The 16,775-nt window shown below is 45.2% G+C and overlaps 6 protein-coding genes across 6 annotated transcripts; 4 read left to right on the forward strand and 2 right to left on the reverse strand. All coding sequences in view use genetic code 12, as the record gives it.

Annotated features, from left to right (window-relative positions):
- Positions 1–73: 73 nt before the first annotated feature.
- LODBEIA_P28630 (uncharacterized protein) lies at positions 74–2,095 on the reverse strand (the record flags this gene model as incomplete). Its single annotated transcript, XM_066972909.1, has 1 exon — positions 74–2,095. One exon carries the CDS (start codon positions 2,093–2,095, stop codon positions 74–76), a length of 2,022 nt encoding a protein of 673 aa, XP_066829801.1.
- A 910-nt stretch (positions 2,096–3,005) lies between these two features.
- Positions 3,006–7,346, reverse strand: LODBEIA_P28640 (uncharacterized protein; the record flags this gene model as incomplete). Its single annotated transcript, XM_066972910.1, has 1 exon — positions 3,006–7,346. One exon carries the CDS (start codon positions 7,344–7,346, stop codon positions 3,006–3,008), a length of 4,341 nt encoding a protein of 1,446 aa, XP_066829802.1.
- A 2,150-nt stretch (positions 7,347–9,496) lies between these two features.
- LODBEIA_P28650 (uncharacterized protein) lies at positions 9,497–11,359 on the forward strand (the record flags this gene model as incomplete). Its single annotated transcript, XM_066972911.1, has 1 exon — positions 9,497–11,359. One exon carries the CDS (start codon positions 9,497–9,499, stop codon positions 11,357–11,359), a length of 1,863 nt encoding a protein of 620 aa, XP_066829803.1.
- A 547-nt stretch (positions 11,360–11,906) lies between these two features.
- LODBEIA_P28660 (uncharacterized protein) lies at positions 11,907–12,851 on the forward strand (the record flags this gene model as incomplete). Its single annotated transcript, XM_066972912.1, has 1 exon — positions 11,907–12,851. One exon carries the CDS (start codon positions 11,907–11,909, stop codon positions 12,849–12,851), a length of 945 nt encoding a protein of 314 aa, XP_066829804.1.
- Positions 12,852–13,060: 209 nt separating this feature from the next.
- On the forward strand, positions 13,061–14,872 carry LODBEIA_P28670 (uncharacterized protein; the record flags this gene model as incomplete). The annotated part of the gene is made up of 1 exon (XM_066972913.1): positions 13,061–14,872. One exon carries the CDS (start codon positions 13,061–13,063, stop codon positions 14,870–14,872), a length of 1,812 nt encoding a protein of 603 aa, XP_066829805.1.
- Positions 14,873–15,210: 338 nt separating this feature from the next.
- On the forward strand, positions 15,211–16,719 carry LODBEIA_P28680 (mitochondrial 37S ribosomal protein mS47; the record flags this gene model as incomplete). The annotated part of the gene is made up of 1 exon (XM_066972914.1): positions 15,211–16,719. One exon carries the CDS (start codon positions 15,211–15,213, stop codon positions 16,717–16,719), a length of 1,509 nt encoding a protein of 502 aa, XP_066829806.1.
- Between the last annotated feature and the right edge of the window lie 56 nt (positions 16,720–16,775).

Here is a 16,775-nt window from a genome sequence, read left to right on the forward strand (position 1 = left end):
CTTGAGGTGAAATGAGATGAAATGAGTATGAGCTGGTTGATTTTTTTTTTTTCATCAAGGTCGGTCCACTTGTTTATGAAGCCAATGGTTCTTCAGCGGCGGCGGCAGCAGCAGCACCTTCGGAGTTCTTGTACTCCTCAAATGCAGTCAAGGCCTCTTCGAAATGGTTATTGAAAAGTTCATCGTCGTCCAACAAGTCCAAGATTTCTTGGTTCTCCAATCCCAACATCATACCAGTAATCTTACCTGCAGCTTCTGGTTCCTGAGCTTTACCAGTGGCAACTATTCTTTGGTACAATTCCTCGCCCAAAATTCTCTTTTGCGCTTCTGGTGGTACACTTGAAATCAAAGCAGCCAAATCCTTAGCTGAGACCTTGTTTCCAACTCCACGGTTAGGGTAGTAACCTCTTTGCTGCTGCTGCTGCTCTTGTTGTTGGTGTTGTTGTTGTTGGTGTTGTTGCTGCTGCTGTTGTTGTTGAGGTCTCATGTTTTGACCGTTAAAGTCCTGGAATTGCGGTGGGATACTGTAAACTGGAACCGGTTGGCCATTTGGACCTGGTCTGGCCCATTGGTCTGGGAAGGGTTGACCTCTGCCTCTCATCATCATCTGAGGGTTTGGGCCTGGGAATGGTGCGTTGCCTCTGCCGTTTGGAGGGAAGAAACCTTGTTGACCGTAAAACATTGGTGGGATAAATTGGCCGGGCAATCCACCAGCAGCAGCATTTTGCATTCTCATTTGGTTTCTAGCTTGAATCTGCTGCTCCAATTGCGAACGTCTGACATCCTTACGTTGGGCCAAGGCAACGTACAAGGGCTTACCGCTAACCATTCTCTGGTTCATTTCGGTGATAGCCTTGGTGGCTTCTTCTGGAGTGCTAAAGCACACGAAACCAAATCCCTTGGATTTGCCATTCTCGTCAACCATAACTCTCGAGGAGGTGATTGTACCAAATGGCTTAAATTCTTCTTCCAATTTCTCAGAGTCGATTTGATCATCCAAGTTCTTGACAAACAAGTTGACGCCTTGATATTTGGACAATTTCTCTAATCTCGCAGCCTCGTACTGTTTCTTCAACTCCTCGGTTCTTTCTCTCTTCTTTTGAGCTCTACCGACGTATATTTTTTGGCCGTTGATTTCCTTGTCGTTCAATTCTTCAACAGCTTGAGCAGCAGCTCCGTGCTCTTCAAAGTTAACGAAACCGAATCCCTTGGAATTGCCCTCTTGGTCCTTCTCCAAGTAGATGGAGGTGATCTTACCAAATGGAGCAAACAAATCTTCAAATTCCTTCTCGGAGAAAGCCAAGTCAATGTTCTTGACGTAGATGTTGGTGTAGTTGGCCTTCATTTCCTCGAGCTTGGACTCACGGTCCTTCTTTGACACGTGCTTGCCAACAAACACTTCACGGTCATTCAACAACATCCCGTTGACACTCTCAATGGCAGCCTCGGCAGCTTCACCCGTCTCGTAGTGAACGAAACCAAAACATTTCGACTGGCCAAGGTCGTCGGTGGCAACTTTAACAGACAAGATTCTGCCAAAAGCGGAGAATGTGTCGTGCAAGGCCTTGTTGTCGATAGCCGGGTGCAAGTTCTTGATGAAAATGTTACCGTCACCCGACCTTCTAGTCGATGGGTCTCTTTGCGACCACATGATACGACAGGGTCTGTTTTCAATGGGAGTGTAGTTCAACTCCTCGATAGCCTTTTCTCCGTCTTCCAACTTGTGGTAGTTGACGTAAGCGTAGCCCAAGGACTTCTTGGAGACGGCATCACGGCACACTCTGATGGAGGCAACTTGACCGATTGGTGAAAAAATCTCAAAAAGCGTTGCTTCGTTAACTGATGGGTTCAACTCACCAACATACAACGAGGCCGAGTTCTCGGCAACGCCGCTGGACTCGCCTTGCTCCTCAGCCGACGCTTCAGGGACTGTCGAAGCGACAGTCTCAGAGTCAGCAGCAGTGGAAGCTGGTGCTGCACCCTCACCACCGGCAGCAGCAGCAGCAGCAGCAGCAGCAGCAGCAGGAGTGGACGTTGAATCAAGGTTCAACTTCTCCAATGATTCTTGAACTTGATTAGTTTCAGCAGCTGACATTATGGATGCTTGATTCTTTTCAATACAAGTACAGGGTTGGCTTCTGCGTAAAAAAGAACTGAAGTTTTTTTTTTTTTTTGCAGAATTTTTCAAAATTTTTTTTTTTTTTTTTTCTTCCCAAGAACGAAAATTGACCTTAATGTAGCAGCAGTAGTGGCAGACTTTTAAGATCTCTCAGTTGTTTGGTACTGTGGGTTTTTTTCGGTTTTTTTTTGTTTTTTTTTTTATAGGATATAATTGAGAAGAGACAAGTCAGAGTAGATGCTAAACTTGTATTTGATTCTTCAAAATTTTCTTTCAAACGGGGTCTGTTTGTTGATTTGAGGAGGGGTTTTAGGGAGGTGACAGCTGATGAGCTCTTTTTTTTTTTCGTCTCCCCTTCGTGTACACCGCCCACCACCACGACACACACCGCACACTACAGAGCCCGCCAGAGGAGAGAGAAAGAGAGGAAGAAAAAAATCGTCGTGCATCGGTGTTCAAAAGTGAAATATCTGATATAGTAGCAGAAAGCAGTATAGTTAGCAGTATAGGGAACCACTGGCAAGCTCAAAGCTTTTTGTTGTTTAAAGGTGACATAAAAAAGACAGGTGGATCTGTCAAGTTCGCGGCAGGGAGAGCCATCAGTATCTCTGGAATGCCTTCTGGCAGTTGTCTCTGCAGAGTGTACCAGAATTTCAAAAAAGTTAGCCCGCGATCTTTTCGGGGTCTCCGTCGGAGTCTCGATCCGAAAGTCGGATCGAGTGACACGAGTCAGAAAAAGGTCTTTTCGCTCTCATGCCAGTTTCTCCTACTCATATTGCTATTCGTAATATCAAAACAACGTTTAAATTTTTTTTTAATACACTTACATCCCCGCCTGGAGTTGAATAGAAAAAGAGAGAATCATCATCATCACTAAATATTTTTCTTACTCGGCTTCGGTTTTCACCTTGAGTCGCTCGTACATGGTGCTGAGGTTCTTACTGGCAACCTTTTTGGGCCAGTACATCCCGGCAAATGACCACAAGTGCTTCTGCAACGTGTCAGCCTTGTCGTTCCCCTTGATTTTGGCAACTTCCGAGTCAATATGGCCTCCGATATTCAACAACTCCAGACGCAAGATTTTTGCCCACTCTTGCTTGCCCAACCCGTGGTGTCCTTTGCGCAACGTGTGTAGTGATCTCGAGACCGGGTGCAACGCCGACTTGCACGACTCCTCGTCCATGCTCTCGTACTCAACGTCAACGTCAATCTGTTTTGGTGGGCGGTGCTCGTGGCGGTGCTCTTTGCTGTGCTCTTTGCCGTGCTCGAGCTTGGGACTGTTTGATGCATTTTTGGGATGCTTTGGATGGCGAGCTTGATGCAGACTTGGTCCCTTTGGTCTGACTGGACGGCTAGCTGTCTCAGGTGTTGCAGAACGCGGGGTTTTTTTGCCTTTGCCGTTGGCCGTTATGCGTTCTTGCTTCCGAGCCCTCGGCTTGTGCACCGGTGTGCCGCTGCCATTTTCTTTATCCTCGTGTAACAAGGTGAATAAATAGTCGACTCTTCTTCCTAAATGAATGGCTGTGGGAACCCTTTTTGCCTCTTTTCCTTCTTTTCCTTCTTTTGCATCTTTTGGTTCTCTTCCTTCCTTTCCTTCTTTTCCTTCTTTCGCTTCCTTTGCTTCTGTCTTTACACTATTCGAGCCCCCCCTTGTCGTTGCTACTGTTTCCAAAAACAACTTATTCTGCAATCCCAACAACGGGTCATCTCTGATTTGCGTCCACGATCCGTACCCAAACTTATAAACCCCCGCAAGTAGTTTATTGTCGTCCTCGGCTGTCCAGTCGCAAGTCCACGATTGCACTGCTTTCGGCTGTCGGGGCAACTCAAACACCAAAGGGTCGTCTTTCGGAATTATTTTCTCAAGCAACTTCATATCCACTGGCCTGTTTAAAACAATCTCGGCATTGATGTTTTTCACTCCTTGATACTCAAAGAGTACCGCTTTCTTCTCCTTCTTCTTGGCAATCCACAATGCAGTCTGGTTGGCCTCGGCCGCCTCCGGGTTCTTCTTCTGTTCCTCGGCTTTGCGTCCAAGTTCGGCAAGCGCTTCTGCTCGTCTGATTTCTTCCTCTTTGACCAACTTCTTGGCAGTGCTGACAATTTCATTGTAGGCATGCTTAATGTACACAGGATTCTTATTCGTGATACTACCTTCTTCTACCAACTGTTCCCATTTGCCAGTCAAGTCGCCCCACTTGAGAATCGAGCGGTAGATTCCCCTTATTTCCTTCTCGGATAATTGATAATCGGTGGCTGTTTTCCTCCTCTGAGTCATTCTCGGCTCTTCGCCGCTGTCTTCGTAGTCACTTGGGTTGGTTGAACCGTTTTCGAGTTTACGAACGGCAGCAGTTCTCCTAGAATACATTGCAATTTGCTCTTGAAGGAATTGTTCGTCGGCCTTCTTTTTTTCCTCGTCCTTCAACTTACTCAACTCTTCTTGAGGAATAATGTCGTCCCATTCAATGTCCGCCTTGTAATCCGTGACTTCAAACTGTTTCAAAAACTCTTCGGAACCAAGATTGGACTCGCCCAATTCCGGAGTAGTGACATGATCCTCAGCATGATTCAACACGTCGTCCAAATTCAAATTCTCCAACTTCTGCTGATTGTCATTTTCTTTAAACATGGTCCCGGCACCAAACTTTAGAATTTGCGACAATTCATTACCCGATGGCTCGTTCTTGCTATTTTTCTTTGCATTGGGATCCGTTATGCCCAAGGAGATGATTGCATATTCCAAAATCATCTTTTTGCGTGCTCTTTCCAAAATCTGTTCCTCGACCGTGTCCTTACTAACAAACCGGTACACCAGCACGTGGTTCTTCTGCCCGATTCTGTGGGCACGGGCCATGGCTTGCAAATCAGCTTGCGGATTCCAATCGGAATCAAAGATAATCACCGTGTCTGCAGTCATCAAGTTGATCCCCAATCCACCTGCTCGCGTCGATAACAAAAATGCAAAATCCTTTGAATCGGGGGCGTTGAAATGGTCTATCGAAATTCGTCTTTGAGCCGAGGGTATTCCACCATCTAGCCGTTGGAACTGGTATCCCTTGATTGACATATAGTCGCCCAATATGTCCAACATTCTCACCATTTGGGAAAATATCAACACCCTATGCCCTTCCTTTTTCAATCTAGACAATAATTGTTCCAACAACACCATCTTACCCGAGGACATAATCATACCTCGTAAAATGTTTTCCCTGCTGCTAGAGCCGGCGCTAGAGAGTACGCGATCCTCTGCTCCGTCGAATAAATACGGGTGGTTCGAGGCCTTCTTCAATTCACTCATCACATTCAACAAGGAGATTTGAGAACCCTTGTTGCCTGCATTCAAAGCTGCATAGTTTTTGGTGATTATATTCTTGTAGTAATCGGTTTGAATATCCGAGAGCTCTACCCGCAAAATACGTTCTGTTTTGGAAGGGAGAGATTTCTCCACGTCTTTCTTTAACCGCCTGAGGATGAACGGCTTGATTTTCTGTTGCAAGTCCTTGATATATTGCTCTTGCTCCTCGTCTGGTGTTTCAAAATCAATCTCCTGCTCAATGTTGAACTTGCCCGGCATGAGAAAGTTGCACAACGCAGCCAACTCTTTGATATTATTCTGCAAGGGTGTCCCCGTGATCAACAACCGATTGGAACATCGGAAGCTCTTTAACGATTCGTACAACGACGACTCGGCGTTTTTGAGTCTATGGGCTTCGTCAACTGCTAAAAACTGCCATTTAAATGATCCCAATTCCGACCTGTCTTTTAAAATGTATTCATATGTGGTCAACAAGACGTTGAATTTGGGTTTACCAGACAAAGTGTACCACTCGTAATCTCGTATAGTTTTCCTTGCTTCCCCGTTGCCCAAATAATAGATGCAGTTGATATCAGGAGACCATTTTTCAAAAGTTTCCTGCCATGCAGGGATAGTCGATAAGGGAACAACCACCAAATGAGGCCCATTGTATCGTCTCGCGTAAATCAACCACGAAAGAAAAGCAACCGTTTGCACAGTCTTGCCTAGCCCCATCTCGTCCGCCAAGATACCATTCTCGTTTCGCGACCAAAGGAAAGCCATCCAGTTTAACCCCGTTAACTGAAAGTCTCGCAATTCTCCATTTTTGATGAAAATTGGTTGTTTAACCAATTTTTCAAATTTTGGTCTCTGCGTCATGGGGTAGTTTGCAGACAAGTGCGGAAGAATCTTTGAGTTTAACCGCTGCTGGTATTTTTTCACCTGCGCAGGTGCAATCTTGGCAATCTCCTCGGCGTCTTCCCAAGAGCATTCATCGTAGTATAGTCTCTTCCATTTGACAAAATACTCTAGTCTGTTTTCCCCTTCGTTCTCCACTCGCTGACTATCCACTATTCGCTCCACCTGTGTATATTCCTCTTGTTCGTCGCGTCTGCGTTCTCTTTCTATGTCCATTGTCTCTATATCTTCTTTAGTAGTCAAGGGATCATTTCTGACCTCATTGTCATATATTATAAATTGTTTCACGTAATTATCGACTTTTCGGAAGCCCTTGAAATCTTTTAGTTCCTTGTAGTTTTCCCAAGTATTATGCAAGTGCGAGGCATCTGTCCATTTGACCTTGAACAAATAGTCTAATTTTGGCTCGTTGGTGATTTCGGCATTGTCGGGGTTAATCTTGTGGTCCATCACCAAATCTATGCCTCTCTCGTTTTCCGGCTCGATTGCCTGTTGGTAGTAATAGTAATTGCCGTTTTCCTCGGCCTCGTCGTCGTCGTCGTCGTCGTCGTCGTTTTCACCGACGTCCAGAGCAGACTCGAGCAAATCATCATCATCGCCGTCGTCAACTAAATAGTTGACAGCTTTATTATTTCTGGTGGAAAATCGCACTTCTTGAACTGCAGATCTGAAATCCTCCTGCTTGGCTTTTTTGGCTTTCTTTTTGGTACCAGAGCTATTCAGCTTCTTTGGCTTCTTTCTCTTGTTCTCGATCGAGAACTCGTCATCATCATCATCGTCTTCGTCAAGGTCGGCATGTGCCTCGTCTTCTTCTTCATCATCCTCTTCCATGTCATCATCATCATCATCATCGTAATCATCGGCAACATGTTTCCTTTTTCTCCGAGGTTTGAGTTCTTCAGACTCAGACTCAGACTCAACAATGGCAGGGCCACTCCTCTCTCGGTGCGATCGCCTTAGTCCGTACAATTCTGGATTGCGTGAGGCTTCTTCAAACACCACCGGCTTGACCATGTTTGGTAGATTGATTGATTAAATTAGTTTCAATACCACACTTGAAGAACTTGTCCAAAGAAAAACGAAAAAAAAAAACAGTTGGGGTATGGATCTATGCCTTTTTATTCACTTCTTTGCAAAAAGTAAAACTCCACAGTATAAATCTTCAACGAAGTAATGGGAAAATGTCAAGTTTTGTCTGACTTTGCAACCTCTGTGTTTGTAGATCTATCTTCTTGCAAAAAAAAAAAAAAAAAAAAAATGGGAGCTCGCCTCGTGAATAAATGTGATTTTAAATGATGTCCCTTTTTTGAAAAACTTCCTTTATTCAAACGGTCCCAGATGAATCAGAGTTATCAAGAATGAATGTGTCTTGACCAACCCTTTTATGGCTTGTGGGTGTGGGTGTGGGTGGGTGTAGGTGGGTGAAAGACTGGTGTCAACCTGGTGGGAGGGAAAAAGTTAGGAAAAAGTGTGTGTGTCGTCAACAACATTTTCCTCAATTTCAATTGGGAAAAAAAAAATCATGTTATGCTTAGAGTGTAGAGGGCTCTGAGAGGAATCGTAAAGTAGGTTCAAGTTGACCAGATGGACTTCCTTGAGCTAGTTAACAAGTTATACAACTCTTTAATTTTTGAAAATTCAACAAACATTTCAAAACTCCAATCAATTCGAAAAGGTGATCATTTTTTTGCCGGTTGATTTTTTTTGGGGGGGGGATAGATCTGGATCACTTTGTCTTTATCCAACAGCACACATTTTGCCTTGATAGTGTCAGCAAATGGGCCCTTCGAAACCCATCAACGACACATATCAGCCGGTTCGTACTCCTCTGGCGCGACGGACGGTAAAGAAAAAGGCAAAAGCAAAAGCCGACTTCTGATGTAGTTGTGTTCTCTTGGATCAAGACAACCTTTGAAGCAAGCTTGGAATTGTTCAATTTTTCAAAAATTTTGCAGCCATTTGTTTGCAACAGCAGCAACGGCATCAGTCCACTATGGGGAGTGCTTGCTTGCAACGGCCTCCGCCAACAACAATAAAAAACGAGCCACAAGGATCGTCCGCCAGCTGCACACGCAGCACACATGTCAAAGGATTGAATACCAGAACTTGGATGGAATCTGCGATAGGTGGAAGGTTGCAGACCAATTGCCCCATAGGGCAAAAATTATTTAGCATGACCCGCCAAACACAAATTTGCCTCCAACACCTGCTAATCCATTTCAAACACAACCAACATCCAAAAGCAGAAGCGTGGACTGGGAATGGTTGATCAATCTTGAAAGGCTGACACCCTATGCTGAGCTAGATGGATTGACGATCTAGTCTTCTTAGACTGGCCTTGACATTGCAGTATAGTGTGTATATCCAGTGCCTATATGTAGTAAGAATAACCCAGGAGGAGAAAAAAGTGAATACGTAGTGATTAAAAAACTTTCTGTTGCAATTTCAAATTGACTACACCGCCCATTGTGCGGCAAGAGAGAAAGAGGGCCACTTTGGATTTGTTCTCAAGTGCACGACTTGCCACCTCCTTCTACAGTTGGTAGCTAGCACTACAGTTGGTAGCTGGCGGACCAACTGCTACTACTCGTAGTTATTACTCGTACTGCTGTAAATACACCGATAGTGGAAAGTCAGAGGGCAACAGATCAATCTCTGCATTGACACAACACTTTTCCCCGTTGAGGCTCGTATTTCCGTCGGCTAGTGAGATCTTTCTTCGTGACTCGTTTGAATTGCTTTGAAAATCCAGGTTTTCCCGAGGAATTTGCCCCGATTCAACGCAAAACGTCTCTCAGAAAGGGACCACCACCGAGCTGTCGCTTTTATTTCGACAACTTTCCTGTACAGGCAGATGATTCTGCGCAGTTGGCAAGACTCGAATCTACAGGGCTGTTGCTGTTGTTGTTGCCGCTGTTGTTGCCGCTGTTGTTGCAACTACTCAGCCAATGAGAGCTACATAGTTAGTAATCTGTCTCGGTTCAATGTCGCGACACAGCAGAGAGATAGATACGACACTGCGAAAAGTTTCAAAATTGTACCCCGGGACACGTCTCTTTTGCTCTTCAGCTACAGTGAAAAAAAAAAAAAAAAAAAAGAACCAAAAACCCCAGCTCGAGCAATAGATTCTATTTGATTTATTCAATATCCCCCCCCCTGTCAGTATGAGTGGAAAGGGAAAAGTCAAGAATGGGAGAGGAGACACCAGCTCCAAGAATGAGAGGATCGCTATAATCTCGCCAGATAGGTGCAAGCCCAAGAAGTGCAAGCAAGAGTGCAGAAAGAGCTGTCCTGTGGTTAAAACAGGTAAATTATGTATTGAAGTCACTCCCGCTTCCAAAATTGCATTCATTTCGGAAACCTTGTGTATTGGTTGTGGTATCTGTGTCAAGAAATGCCCCTTTGATGCCATCACAATCATCAATTTGCCTACCAATTTGGAAGGTGAAACCACGCATAGATACTCGGCAAACTCCTTCAAATTGCATCGACTTCCAACTCCCAGACCTGGCCAAGTATTGGGTTTGGTTGGCACCAACGGTATAGGGAAGTCAACCGCGTTGAAGATCTTGGCCGGTAAGCAAAAGCCCAACTTGGGGAGATACGATGACCCTCCTGACTGGGAAGAAATCTTGAGACATTTTAGAGGCTCCGAGTTGCAAAACTACTTTACAAAAGTGTTGGAAGATGACATCAAGGCCATCATCAAGCCTCAATACGTTGACAACATCCCTCGTGCCCTTGCCAAATCAAAAGTCAAGGAAGTTGGAGCCATTTTGGAGTCCAAGAATGAAAGAAAAGACGACTTTGACTATGTTTTAAAAGTGTTGGAGTTGAAACACGTTTTGAATAGAGAAGTGGAAAACTTGTCAGGAGGAGAATTGCAGAGATTTGCTCTTGGTATGACGTGTGTTCAAGATGCCAATGTCTACATGTTTGATGAGCCCTCCTCGTACTTGGATGTCAAGCAAAGATTGAGAGCAGCTGAAATCATCAGATCATTATTGTCGGCAACAACCTATATCATCTGTGTCGAGCACGATTTGTCAGTCTTGGACTATTTGTCCGATTTCATTTGTATTCTTTATGGTGCTCCATCGGTTTACGGTGTGGTGACGCTACCATCATCAGTGAGAGAAGGTATCAATATCTTTTTGGATGGTCACATCCCCACGGAAAACATGAGGTTCAGAACTGAGTCTTTGCAATTTCGATTGGCAGATGCCGCCGACGATCTCATTTTGGACAAGTCCAACTCATTAGCATACCCATCGATGCTGAAAACGCAAGGTGATTTCAAGTTGGACGTTGAGGCTGGTGATTTCACAAACTCGGAAATCTTGGTCATGATGGGTGAGAATGGTACCGGTAAGACCACTTTTTGTAAATTGTTGGCCGGTGCCATCGCGGCTGATAACGGTAAGGAGATCCCCAAATTGAATGTTTCGATGAAGCCACAAAAGATTGCTCCTAAATTCACCGGTACCGTTAGACAGTTGTTCTTCAAGAAAATCAGAGCCTCTTTTTTGCACCCTCAATTCCAAACCGATGTGGTTAAGCCTTTGAAAATTGAGGACATTGTTGATCAAGAGGTGCAGACCTTGTCCGGTGGTGAGTTACAAAGAGTTGCCATTGTGTTGGCCTTGGGTATTCCAGCCGATTTGTATTTGATTGACGAGCCATCTGCCTATTTGGATTCCGAACAGCGTATTATCTGTTCCAAGGTCATTCGAAGATTCATCTTGCACGCAAAAAAGACGGCATTCATTGTCGAGCACGATTTCATCATGGCCACCTATTTGGCCGACAGAGTCATAGTTTTCGAGGGTCAACCATCCAGACACGCGGTTGCAAGAACGCCAGAGTCCTTGTTGACTGGTTGTAACAGGTTTTTGAAAAACTTAAACGTCACTTTCAGAAGAGATCCAAATTCGTACAGACCGAGAATCAACAAGTTGGACTCTCAAATGGATAAAGAGCAGAAGTTGTCAGGTAATTACTTCTTCTTGGAGAACACCGAATTGTGAAACTAGCAACGTGCATTGTTTCTGTTGTTGTTGTTTCGCCCCCCCAAGCATGCATTGCATTTCACTGGCCTGGTTTTTTTTTTATTTCCAAAAGAAAAGAAAAGAAAAACCCTCGGGGCAAGATACTCCTGGTTCGGGGATCACCTGTTTGAAGCTACAGTTGCGGTTCGACTTTGCTTCCCGCTGTGTCTATTGGGAAAATCAAAGTCAGCCACGGACTCTTAATTTTTTCGCCGGAGCTGTTTGAGTTGACAATTTAAAGGGCCAACGCAATGCCTCAACAATCCTATCACCACTATATAACACTACTATATAGCTCTCCCGCATAATCAAAACGGTAGATACTTCCAACATCAACTCTTGACTCAAGCGTGTCTTCTCTCCCTTCGCTTTTGCCATGTGTATGTGAACGTGAACATGAACGTGGTAACGGAGGCAATGCGACACGTCAATATGTAAGGTATTGAAAAAAAAAAAATTGTTATACAGTAGGCAACAATTTTTACATCAAGCAGGACACTGTCAAGACTTGCAACATCACCAAAACATGTCGACGGCACCCGGACAACCTGGTCCAAACCAGCAGTTTCATGTGCAGACCACAGGTCAGAGGTCTCCCATAGCGACTAGCATTGTCAATTTTCTATACCAAAATCCAATCTTGAAGCAACGCACGGGGTTGTTGGACAACACTAGTGATCTTGAATTCTTCAGGTACAAGAGATTCGAAAGGGCCTTGCTAAGCGACGAATACAAGCTGAAGCAAGCAAACCCCAAGAACGGCTTGCCGCCAATCCCCAATGCTCAAGAAGTGCAGAAAATCTTTGTCTTGTTGATTCAAAATCAATTGGTTTTACCCGTCACGAAATTGCATTATGCTGAAGTCAAAGCCGTCAAAGGATGGAAGCCAAACAAGGATAAGCCTACGTTGAAAAGAGCAGATAAAGCCGTTATTGACCCAAACACATATTTCGGCTGGTTGTATTCGAAACCCAACCCATACATTTTCATCTACAGTATATTGGCCATTGCCGCGGTGTTTGCAGTGATATTGTTCCCGCTCTGGCCCTCGTTCATGAGACGCGGTGTTTGGTATCTTTCAATGGGCGCGTTGGGATTAATTGGGTTATTGTTTGCCACGGCCATTGTTAGATTGATCATATATGTCATTTCACTTGTCGCTTTCCCCACGCCCTTTTGGTTGTTTCCTAACTTGTTTGAAGACTGCGGCGTTCTTGAAAGTTTCCAGCCTTTGTACGGATGGGAGGAGCCAAAGAAGAAGAAGAAGAGCAAGAAGGGTAAAAAGAGTGGTGCCAGTGGTGCCGCTGCCGCTGCCGCTGCTGGCGCCGGTGGCAATAATGAAGACAAGATTGAGCCTATTCTCACGCAAAGGGAAAAGGAAGCTGCAACTGGCGCTGAGCCTTCTTCGAACGGATCTGCTAGTGCCGTTAAGCGGAAGGTTACTATGGAAGAAGTTGCTGATGGGAAATAGAGACTTCTGGTAGTGAGCATGTAAAAGCAGGTTGAATGTAGAAAGAAAGAGTGGAAATGTGTCTGTGTGTGTCTGCATCTGAGAGTTGCGCGTATACTTTTTTCCCTTTTCAGTTTAGATTTGTCTTCTATTTAACTCCTTAAAGAGCTCCTTGACCAGGTCACTCAGAGTAGACAATCCCTACCCAACCCCCGGTCACAAACGCGGACATGGCCATGGCAAGTGTAAGTGCAAGTGCAAGTGCAAGGGCAAGGGCAAGGGCAAGGATAAATGACTTGGCATTCAACTCAGACTACTCTTGTATTTCCGTGTCGACCGATGAGGGCCACAAGATATTCAATTGTGAGCCGTTTGGGGAAATCTACTCGTCGTCAAATGCTTCATTGAGAAAATCATTATCGAATTCGCTAGAGGAGGAACTCATCACTAGCAACGCTGGTGGCCAGAACAAGGACCCTGACATCTACCCAACGGTTTTCCTCAAAATGTTGTTCTCCACTTCGCTAACAGTGATCGTGCCCCAGACTGAGAGCAACAACTTGTTGAAAATATACAATTTGAAACAGCATTTGAAGATTGTGGACTTGACATTCAGCACGAGGATCGTGGACGTCAAGTTGAATCGAAAGAGATTGGTTGTGGTGTTGGGCAATGGCGAGGTGCACATATACGACTTGAGCTGCATCAAACTAGTCAAAATCCTCCGACTACTGGTAGACGAGGCGAAATACACCACCTTTATCGGTGACTTGAGCTCCAGCGATAGCTCGTGGTTATCACTCCCAATCAGCTTGATTGCTGATAGCAAGGACCTTGTTGAAGAAGAGAGCGGAACAAGAACGAGTCGATCTGGATCGCTCGTGACTGGAGTTACCTACCCCAACACTATTGCTGAGTCAAAGTTGAATCTAGACGAGTACATCGCCATGACACCGAAAAATCACGACAGCAATATCATGGGCACACCCACGTCGAATATTACTTTGGAAGACTTGCAGAAGGACAGCCACGGGTGGGTGCTCGTTTACGACACGATCAACTTGAAGCCCTCCATCATATTCAAAGCTCATGACTCGGGCATTGCCAAGATTTCAATGTCGCACAAGAGCCATAAGATTGCCACTGCTTCAGTCAAGGGCACGATTTTGCGAGTTTTCGAAATTGAAAAGAAAAAGAATACAAATGCAGAGTCGAGTGGGGGGTGTGGGTTTAGCATTGTGCTGGTGAAGAATCTACGCCGTGGGCACAATACGACCAAGGTGAATACCATCAGCTTCAACAATGACGACCTGTTGTTGGGGTGTGGCTCGGAGTCGAATACGGTGCACTTGTTTGAAATGAGAAGCAAAGACGGCGAAGACGCGGACGATGACGCGAATAGCCGCTCGCGGAACAATAGCTGGAGCGAGTACGAAGATCAGAGTGATGGCGAGGCCAACGTGTCGTCAACGGAGGATTTGAATGAGAGCTTGGCGAATTTGCTTTTCTCGAAACCGTCAGACTCGAATCCACCACTGGATCAATCGCAGCAACAACAACTGCAACTGCAACTGCTGCAGCAACAGGAAATGCGACAACCGCAACAGCTGAAACAACTGCAGCCGCAAGAACAACCATCACAAGAACCACAAGAACAACTGCAGCTGCAGCAGGAAACTAAAAAATCGTGGTTCAACAAGACCAAAAAAAAGTTGCTAGATAACCAATATACCAATCTGATTTTCAAAAAGATACCATACAAGGACTACTTAGAGAACCTTATCTGGGAACCTCCAAGACGTTCGTTTGCATACATCAAACTCCCCGAACCTCATCATTCTGAGCAGCCGGGTCTGAACCATAAATACGAAATCGGATTCTGCGGCGACATGATCTTCGTGGCTTCGCATGAGTCCGGCATCTTTTACCATTACCAATTGCCAAAGAAAAAAATGACTATGGTCTCGGTTCCGTCTGCCCATGCAGAGGACAGGGAAAAACGAGAGGAATGTGTTTTGGTGAACAAGTACGAATTGGCTTAATTTTTTTAAATTTTTCGCAACAAAACGAATACTTTTATGAGAACCATTGAGCTGCATTAACTAGTACTCTACTCTGCCTCTCTCTTCTCGTAATACCTACCGTGCACTGCCCTTATATTGCGCATGCTGATGCACCCTATCGGGAGGGGACTCTCTAGCGGGCGATTGTCCTTCTCGGACGGGAGGTTGAGGTTTGAGATTGGAGATTTCCGCGGATAAAAAGGGGAAAAAAAGAGAGAGGAGTTCCCCACACTCACATCCCATACAGCCAGTCGATTCCCCGTTTGGCCCTTTCAGTTCCATTTTTCTTTCTTGATTCACCCCAGTTTTGACGTTGGATGTTGAAGTCTAGCTTTGCCCATAGACTAGCACTCAAGACCACTTACAACTCAATCCATTTCAGAACGATGTCATCGACAGTATCGAGCAACCCCACGTCAGGCGCCGAGGAGGCCGTCGTGCTCAACGAGAGCAAGAACCATGCCAGACTCTTAATCTTGAACCGAGTCCGCAAGTTGAACTCGTTAAACACGGAGATGGTCGAGCTTATTACTCCAGGGTTGTTGGCTAACGTCAAAGCCAAGGAGAACAACGTCACCATCTTGACTTCCAACTCGCCCAAGGCCTTGTGCGCCGGAGGGGACGTCGCTGAGTGCGCCGTGCAGATTAGAAAGGGCAATCCTGGCTACGGTGCGGATTTCTTTGACAAGGAGTACAATATGAACTATGTCATTGCCACAATGCCCAAGCCATATGTCTCGTTGATGAACAATATCACCTTTGGTGGCGGTGTTGGCTTATCTGTGCATGCTCCGTTTAGAGTCGCCACGGAAAAGACCAGATTGGCTATGCCCGAGATGGATATTGGTTTTTTCCCTGATGTCGGCACTACTTTCTTCTTGCCCAGGTTGGATGACAAGTTGGGCTACTACACTGCTTTGACTGGCTCAGTTTTGTCGGGGTTGGATGCCTACGTTATGGGATTCGCTACCCATTTCATCAAGTCTGATAAGCTTCCTCAAGTGATTAGCAGGTTGGCCAATTTGCAGCCACCGGAATTGGAAGAAGGCGTCGAGATCTCGTTGGTCAAGGGCAATTCGGCCTATTTTGACCAGGTCAACTCGGTGTTGAATGATTTTAGCGAGAAGAAGTTGCCAGATGACTACAAGTTTTTGTTAAGTGATGACGAGATCGATTTGAACAGGAAAGCGTTTTCTCAAAAGAGCATTGACCATGTATTGAAGTACTTTGAAGATGAAAGTAAAAACTCGCCATTTGCAAAAAAGACCCTTGAGACATTGTTGCAAAAGCCAAGAACTTCATTGACGATTGGGTTCGAATTGATGAACAAAGGGTTGCACAACACAATCAAGGAACAGTTGGCTCTCGAGATGGTGTCCGCTACCAACATCATGAGAATCCCAGCCGACAAGAACGATTTCGCCAAGGGTGTCATTCACAAATTAGTCGACAAGATCAAGGAGCCATTTTTCCCACAATGGAACGATCCAAGCACTGTGACTCCCGAGTTCTTGAGCTATATCTTTACTGAAACCGAAGAAACTAGAAAATTCTTGTCGTCGCCATTGATTGACAAATGGTTTGGTCTTGACTACAACAACTATCCATTAAACTATGGCTTACCAAGAGCAGGCGAAGTTGCCCAGTACATTGCTGGAACCGATGGCTCCAACAGATCTTACTTGCCAACACCAGCCGAGGTTTTCAAACATTTCAAGCAAAAGACAAACAACAAGTTGGGCTTAGAGCTTAAAATCGAGCAGCTCTTGAACTTACATGGCGAAACCGCCAAATACGACAACAAGTATGTCTCTTGGAAGGATTAACTCTTTGGCGAAAGGCGGCTGCTGTTGTTCTTTTGTTGGTTTTTTTGTTTTTGGGT

This window comes from Lodderomyces beijingensis, assembly GCF_963989305.1.
Source record: "Lodderomyces beijingensis strain CBS 14171 genome assembly, chromosome: 3".
NCBI classification, from domain to species: Eukaryota; Fungi; Ascomycota; class Pichiomycetes; order Serinales; family Debaryomycetaceae; genus Lodderomyces; species Lodderomyces beijingensis.